At 50.9% G+C, this 8,338-nt stretch overlaps 1 protein-coding gene across 1 annotated transcript; it reads right to left on the bottom strand.

Annotated features, from left to right (window-relative positions):
* Nucleotides 1-1,127: 1,127 nt before the first annotated feature.
* Nucleotides 1,128-7,979, bottom strand: LOC308679361 (paired box protein Pax-7-like; the record flags this gene model as incomplete). The annotated part of the gene is made up of 3 exons (XM_081346969.1): nucleotides 7,873-7,979; nucleotides 2,183-2,418; nucleotides 1,128-1,257 (listed from the first exon to the last, which is right to left on the bottom strand). Coding segments are annotated over exons 1-3 (451 nt in total), but the record flags the coding sequence as incomplete, so codon positions are not given.
* Between the last annotated feature and the right edge of the window lie 359 nt (nucleotides 7,980-8,338).

Genomic DNA, 8,338 nt, shown 5'->3' with positions numbered 1-8,338 from the left:
TTTTCTCACCAGGAGGACAAATTAAAAATGTTAAAATGAAGTGTGGGTTTCCTGCAAGTACATCATCAAATGGCCACGATTAAAAATTTTTTGACTTGCAAGCAGGGGGAGGGGAAAAAAAAATAATCTTGCATTTTTGATATATTGCACTGAAGTTCAGACTAAGGTGTTGGTCTCAGATCTTCATTTAAACTGTCAGCCGTAACCAACTTAGGCCTTCTTCAAGGACGAGGAAGCTAAAGTGGCTTCTAGATTCCACTTTTTCAGCTGTTAAAAGAGTCGTGCCTGAATATTGCATAGGCCATTTTTGAGCACGTCAACTGAGAATGGTGCTACAAAAATCTATGGCTAAAGGAAAATCTTTCCTCCCGTGTTGAAAGGGTCCAGCCCAAATTCTGGTGAAGATGAGAAAAGGTTTCTGAAAATCTCTTCTAATAAAGTGGCTAGAATGATACCTGGCTAGGTTGCTAGAACTTTCTTCCATCTCCAGCTAATCAGAATATTCTGAGTCTGCCACAGTGCCGAACCCAAAATTTAATATAGGGCTTGGGTGGGTAGAGAAAGTGAATGTTTGCAATTGTGCAAAGCCAGTCCTTGTGGCTTGTTTAGGTAAAAGGTAAAAGGTTCCCCCGCACATGCGTGCTAGTCGTTTCCGACTCTAGGGGCCGGTGCTCATCTCCGTTTCCAAGCCGAAGAGCCAGCGCTTGTCCGAGGACGTCTCCGTGGTCACGTGGCCGGCATGACTGGACGCCAAAGGCGCACGGAACGCTGTTCCCTTCCCACCGTAGCGGTCCCTATTTTTCTACTTGCATTTTTTTTACGTGCTTTCGAACTGCTAGGTTGGCAGAAGCTGGGACGCGTACCAGGCGCTCACTCTGTTACGCGGCACTCGGGATTCGACCCGCCAAACTGCCGGCTTTCTGATCGACAAGCTCAGCGTCCTAAGCCACTGAGCCACCGCGTCCCCCTGTGGCTTGTTTAGACTTGGCCTAAAGTTGGGCTAATGGAGTGAAGTCCAGTTACAGGTCGCCTCCTTAAGCTGAAAGATGCTTGCTATTCTATTGTGGAGCCGGGTCAGGAAATACAGAATTTAAAAGCCTAACTCTGTGGTCTGGCTTCCTTCTCACCTGAAGGGACAGTGGTCCTATCACAGTGGCCATCTTTGAGTAGCCGGTCTCGGATCTCCCAGCTAAACATGCCAGGATTCTCCCGTTTATATTCTTCGATCTTTTTCTCCACGTCTGGAGTGGCAACCTGCTTTTGGGGTCAAGAGGGGTTCCGGAAGGAAGGAAGAAGGAAGGAAGGAAGGAAGGAAGGAAGGAAGGAGGAGGGGAGGGGAGGAAGGAAGGAAGGAAGGAAGGAAGGAAGGAAGGGAGGAAGGAAGGAAGGAAGGAAGGAAGGGAGGAAGGAAGGAAGGAAGGGAGGGAGGGAGTAAGGAAGGAAGGGAGGGAGGGAGTAAGGAAGGAAGGAAGGAAGGAAAGAAGAAGGAGGAAGGAAGGGAGGGAGGGAGGGAGGAAGGAAGGAAGGAAGGAAGGAAAGAAAGAAGGAAGGAAGGAAAGAAGGAAGAAGGAAGGAAGGAAGGAAGGAGGAGGAGGGAGGGAGGGAGGGAGGAAGGAAGGAAGGGAGGAAGGAAGGAAGGAAGGTAGGAAGGAAGAAAGGAAGGAAGGGAGGAGGAAGGAAGGAAGAAGGAGGAAGGAAGGAGGGAGGGAGGAGGAAGGAAGGAAGGAAGGAAGGAAGGAAGGAAGGAAGGGGGAGGGAGGAAGGAACAAAAATGCACTTTTAAATTCAAGTCCTACAAACTACCACTGGAGTGCAAAGCTGGTCTGATCTGGGGAAGTCCATGTCATGTTCAACCTAGAAGGCCAACTTCTCAAGAAGGTCGGATGAATCACCCTTCCTTCTATTTCTTAAGAAAGGGTAGAAGGCCAACGTGTTTCTCCTCTTCAAGGGAGAGACCAGATCGGGGTGGTGGTGGTATTTTTGGGGGGGGTCTACTCAAGAGTAAATCTGAGGGAAGCAGCTCAAGGTAGCAAGGTAGCAAGGCTTAGATGAAGCGGTTCCGTCCTCTAAGCCCATCTAACTCCAGGGGCCATCAACCGCTTCTTGACCTGCCTCTACTTCCCCTGCCCAATCAATTGGCATCTCCTCACCGGGTGGGCTTCTGAGTCCCTCCCTCACTCACCCTGGGCTTGCTGCCACCGATGGCTCCCGGCCGGATGGATCCCGTTTCTTGGTACCGGCAGAGGATCTTGGAGACGCAGCCATGGGAGACCCGGAGCTGGCGAGAGATCACGCAGGGCCTGATGCCGTGGTGCGCCATCTCCACAATCTTGTGACGGATGTGATTCGGCAGGGGACGCCCATTGATGAAGACGCCTCCGAGCTGGTTGACTCGGCCTTGGCCCAGGGGGGTCGAGACTGCAAGAGAGGGGGAGAGAAAGGGAAGACACAGGAGGAAGAGGGGTCAAGGTCTGCCAGCCCGGTCTACAAGGGTTGTCCCTTCTTAGCCATAGACCTACAGCGTCGACCATCCATCCCGTTGAGAATTACAGGAAGTGGGAAGGAGAGGGCTGTGGCTGAGAATTGGGGAGGGGTGCGGTCAGGACCCTGGAGACCCCTCCCTCCTTCGGAGGACCATAACGGCCTCTTGGCTGATCCGTCTTGGAAGGTCCCTGTTGCGAAGAAGGAGCCGGTGAAGGAGATCAAAGCGAAACCCCCTCTCCTTTTTCCTGGAGATCATCCAACATTTGCTTCCCCCTGCCCATTTTTAGGGGGGGTGGGGGTGGTCAGCTCTTCCCCGGTGGAAAGCTGAAGGGGGGGTGTCTCCTCTCCCACCTTCTCCGTTCTCCTGGAGGGGGTTGTCCAGAAAAGAAACAGGGGCCGCGCCCTCACCAATCTTTAGGAGAGGTGAGGAGGGCGGCTTAAATAAATGTCGGGAACGCCAAGGTTCGCCAAACAAGAAGACAACCCAATTTCTACCAGTGCGTTTCCCACCCACCTGGTCTCTGCCCGCACCCGCATTTCTTCCTAGCCGTACTTGGCATTATCTTTCGGGGAGGGCAGAAGGGAATCCGGGCGCCTCCGAAGCCCCCAGCAGCCAGCCCTGGTTTTACCAGGAGGATGCAGACAACCCCCCCCCACCACCCCTTCTCCCTTCCTCTCTCGGTGCCGTAACTTAGAAAAAAGAGGGGGGGAAAACCAAGCAGAATTCTGCTCTATTTACAGGAAAGGGGATTAGAGACAATTGGGGGCTGCGCAGTTGCAGCCATTCAAAGCCCCCTAATTAATGGCTTGGGTGGGGGATGCCTCCTTGCCTCAGTCCATGGGGGGGGGTCTCCTCTTCCTACCAAAGATGGGGAAAAGGGGAAAAAACCCCCTGTGCCTCAACTCTCTTGTGTGTGTATGCTTTTCCGCTTCTACATTCCTGCTTTTAAGAGTTGGCGCTTTGGGTGTGAAGGCTGATCTCTGGAAATACGGGGGTGTGTGTGTGTTCTTCCCCGCCCCCCCACCCCCGTAGGTGTCTGTCCAAAGCCTTTTTTAGGAGGAGAAATCCCTTATAAAAAGTCAGCCCCGCAGGCAGCCTGCGTCCGAGGGACCCACTCATTACAAAGGCGGAACTAGCCATCTGGGCCCAATCCACCATGCAGGTAGTCCAGGCACAGAGGGAGAGAGAGAGAGAGAGAGAGAGATGCTGAGTCCTTGAATCCACACAATGGGACAAACCCACCACCGAGCAGCCAACAAGACATTCCCCCCCCCCCCACACACCCCGCTTGATTTGCGGTTTGCTCAATTTTGCAAAGCCCAAACAGATTCCCAGAACTCACAGATGATGCTCAATTTTTGCAAAGCCCAAACAGATTCCCAGGACTCACGGACGATGCTCAATTTTTGCACAGCCCAAATACAGATTCCCAGGACTCAGGGACGATGCTCAATTTTTGCACAGCCCAAACGCAGATTCCCAGGACTCACGGATGATGCTCAATTTTTGCACAGCCCAAACGCAGATTCCCAGGACTCACGGACGATGCTCAATTTTTGCAAAGCCCAAACAGATTCCCAGGACTCACGGACGATGCTCAATTTTTGCACAGCCCAAATACAGATTCCCAGGACTCAGGGACGATGCTCAATTTTTGCACAGCCCAAATACAGATTCCCAGGACTCAGAGATGATGCTAAATTTTGCAAAGCCCAAATACAGATTCCCAGGACTCAGGGATGATGCTCAATTTTTGCACAGCCCAAACAGATTCCCAGGACTCACAGATGATGCTCAATTTTTGCACAGCCCAAATACAGATTCCCAGGACTCAGGGACGATGCTAAATTTTGCAAAGCCCAAACACAGATTCCCAGGACTCACGGATGATGCTCAATTTTTGCACAGCCCAAACGCAGATTCCCAGGACTCAGGGACGATGCTAAATTTTGCACAGCCCAAACGCAGATTCCCAGGACTCACGGATGGCGGCAGAATTAAACCGAGCGGAAAGGTAAACGTGGCAAATAGATCTCCCTTTCAAAAACCAAACCAAAAAAAAACCAAAAAACCACACACCTGTTTTGTTTATTTCCCAACCTACAAAGAAACGGAAGTTACCTTCTCTTTGAGAAAATTAAAATGCCCACTTAACAACTAAAGAAGGAAATTGCGAAAACTTTCTGCCACAACTAGCTTTTCAGCATTATTGTGATATAATAATAATAATGATAATTAATAATAATAATAATAAATAAATAATAATAATAATAATAATAATAATAATAATAATAATAATAATAATAATCCAAATCCTTGGGAAGGACTCAATAGGTGGACCAAAATACTGAATCCAGTCTAAACATCTGGTTGACTGTGCCATCATATCGCCTCACTAGGATGCTGAATGCGGTCGTGCCCAAGATGCTTACTCTTACGTAAACCAGGGTGTATACTTACACTACCTAGTTTAACTGAGGTGTGTGTGTGTAAAAGTGCCTTTTCGTTAGTGCCCTCCACTACCCTAGTCACTTTGGTGTCAGTCCTGGGTGTGAGACAAATTCAACCAACCGGTCGAGCGTATGATGGTTTAGTGCCATCCTTGAGGATCCCCAAAGCGTGCTGCCAACTCTCTGTCCCGGCGACCCACACCCAGATTGGATCTCTCTCTCTCTCTCTCTCTCTCTCTCTCTCTCTCTCTCTCTTCTCTCTCTCTCTCTCTCTCTCTCTCTCTCTCTCTCTCTCTCTCTCCACTTTTAACCTAAATATAAAGGTTTACAAAGGTTTTCCTCAGGGGTTTTTTTTTCCAGCTGTGCACCCAGCGTTTACATCTGGTTGGTGTTTTATTGACACCTGGTTTGCTTTCAGCGGAGAAGTTTGACATCCTTAAACACAAAAAGACGACAAAGCTTTCCCCTCAAGTCTCCGGACGCGCTTTTTTTTTTCTCCCTCCCCCTAAAAATTCGAAAGAATCTTCTTCCCACGTAGCACCCGAAAAAAAAAACACCCCTTCCCTCCCCTTATTTTTTTTCCCCTACTTTGGGCACCCATGAAAAGGAGGAGAGGCGTCTAATTTTCTTTTGTCAAAGCCGCTTGGCAAAGCCGGTTCCGATTTAAAACGAGATTCCCTTCGCCTTAAAAAAAAAACAAGATTTTTCCTCCCCCCGCCCCCTCACGGCCTCCCCTTTCTTTACCTTTCCTTTCAATAAAATAAAATAAAATAAAATAAAATTAATAAAATGAAATGAAAAGCGGATCGCCACGCCGTCGGCGCGCGGTTCAAACGCATTTGAAACCCGCCGGGCATCTCCGTCCACCACCCCCCCGCCCCGCAACTTTCTGTCTTTCCAAAGGAGGGACCCTATCCCCTCTTTCGGAGTTTAATTCGCCCCCCCTCCCCGTTTTTCCCCCCACCCACCCACCCACCCAGGAGAACACGTCAATTTCTCTCACCCCTTTGAGATATCAAGTCTGGCCGGTTAATCGGGAGGTTTCTGCGCCACGGGCTTCGCGCAAAATCCTTTGCCATTTTCTCTGGCCGGCTGGTCCAGATCCAGCCGCGTAATAATAATAATAATAATAATAATAATAATAATAATAATAATAATAATAATAATAATAATAATAATAATAATAATAATAATAATAATAATAATAATAATAATAAAAAGTGTCGATTTGTGTTAAGTGCGTGTGTGGGTTTGTCTGTCCCTCTGCACACACACACACACCCCCGACTTCCCTGCACGCTAAGTCGGTTCCAGACCTCGCCTGGCTGTTTAATCAAGAATCACGCGCCGCTAATTCGAAGTCACTCGGAGTGAGACCTCATTAGCCACGGCTAAGCCTTGAGTGGAGCATCAGGCGCTGCTGGCGGCGGGCAGTCATTATTCTCCATCACGGTGTACAAATATTTTGGTAATCCTTTGATCCCCCCCCCCCCCACCACCACCTTTTCTTTTTCTCCCCCCCCCCCCCCCCCGGACTCGTTTCGTTTCCATTCGCTCCAGAAGAAGGAGCCCACTCCAGGCCAAATCCCCGCCGCGTGTGTGTGTGTGTGTGTGTGTGTGTGTTTTCGCAGCCGGCGTGGGCTCCCCCACCTTCCGCCGCTTTCCCCCCGGCTCCACTTGAGCACGCTTCGCAGGCACCCAATTTGCTTTAATAAATGCAGAAAAGGGACCAGCCCCCCCCCACCCCCAGCCCCCCGAGTTTGTTTTAATTCCGCAGCCGGAGGAGCGGCCAAGAAAAGCGGCCGGGAAGGTGCCGGAGTGGGGAGGGAGAGAGAGAGAGAAGGAAGGGGAAAGTCGCTTTCAGATGAATGAATGTCCCCTCCTTTTTTTTCCAGGGCGGAAAGGGGAGACCGGGGTGGGGGGGTGGGGAGAAAAAGACCCCCACCAAATTGAGGGAGAAAAAACGGCAGAGTTTTTAGTAAAGCCCCCTAGCCCCCGCGGCTTTTCTGCCCCCTTTTCTCGACTAAATCGCCAGGTGAAGGAAAAAAAAGAAATCTAAAAGAAATGCCAAGGATTCTGAATAAACGCGGTCAACGAAAAGAGCCGCCCGGTTGGGGTTCAGGGCAGATGGGCAGCAAGCCAAGCCTTCTGCCCGTTGACCCTCCACCCCCCCACCCCAAAAAAGGAAAAAACCCCCCAGCAGAAACGAGACTTCGTTCTCAACCTCCCAGGATTTACGGACTGGCTCCGCGCGTCTTTTACGGGGTTCTGGGAGGGGGGTCCAAAGTCCAAAGCTGTCCCCCCATTCCCCCCACCCCTCCCCGGCCAGGCTGCCCGAAAAGAGCCCCGCCGACTCTTCTCCCCCCCCCAGAAGCAGCGACCCCCGTTTTTTCCCCGCCGCCGCCGCTTCTTTCTCCCATCTTCTCCGGCGTCCGCTGGCAATTCCGAAGGACGCGCGCTAAACTTTTTTTTTTATTTTTTGGGAGGGGGGGTGGGTGGGTTCGTTTGGGGGTGTTGGTTAGGTTGCAAGTCCGACTTTTTTTTTTCCTTTCCCGCCCCCCCCTCCCCAATCCCAGGAAAGGAGGGGAAGGTGGGAAGAATAGCGCGGCGTCTCTCCTTCGCCCAAGGGGAAGAAGGAAAAAGCGGCTTTTTTTTTTTCTTTTTCGGGGAGAAAGGCCGGCCGGGGAGGCAAAAAAAAATTAAAATTAAAATTAAAATTAAAATTAAAATTAAAATTAAAATTAAAATTAATTAAAATTAAAATTAAAATTAAAATTAAAATTAAAATTAAAATTAAAATAATTAAAATTAAAATTAAAATTAAAATTAAAATTAAAATAATTAAAATTAAAATTAAATAAAAATATTTGGGGGGGGGGGAAAGGCAGCGGCGACCCTTCCGTTCTCTCGGAGGCTTTGGGGGCTTCCCGGGGTTACCTTCCAAAGGGAATCCGGTGCGGGGGTAATTCTGCCCGGGCGCCGGGCGCATCATCCTCGGGACGGTCCCGGGCAGGGCGGCCATGCTCCAGTCCGCGGCGGCGGCAGCGAAGAGGAAGAGGAAGAGGAAGAAGAGGAAGAAGAAGAGGAGGCAGCGCCGGAGTCTTAACCCCCCTGGAGGCGGCGAGGCGGAGCGGGAGGGCGCAGCGACCCTCCCCGAGCCTCTCCGGGGGCGGCAGCGCCAGCACGGGCGGACGGGGGAGGGGGCTTTCCTTAATTGGGGGGGGTTTAGAGAGAGAAGGCCCCCCCAATGCAGCAGCTGGCACCGGGCGGGCAGCCGGGCACAGAGAAGGGGGCTCACACGCCGCCGCCGCCGGTCTCTTTCTCTCTCTCTCTGCCCGACTTTTGATTTTGTGCTACTTTGGGGGGGGGGTCGGGAGGCGGGTGGGGTGGGAGGGGGGGGCAG

The sequence above is a fragment of the Vipera berus genome (assembly GCF_964194415.1).
Source record: "Vipera berus genome assembly, contig: HAP1_SCAFFOLD_294, whole genome shotgun sequence".
Taxonomy (NCBI): Eukaryota; Metazoa; Chordata; class Lepidosauria; order Squamata; family Viperidae; genus Vipera; species Vipera berus.
The sequence above is the reverse complement of the archived record's forward strand: the minus strand, read 5'-3'. Positions and strand labels throughout refer to the sequence as shown.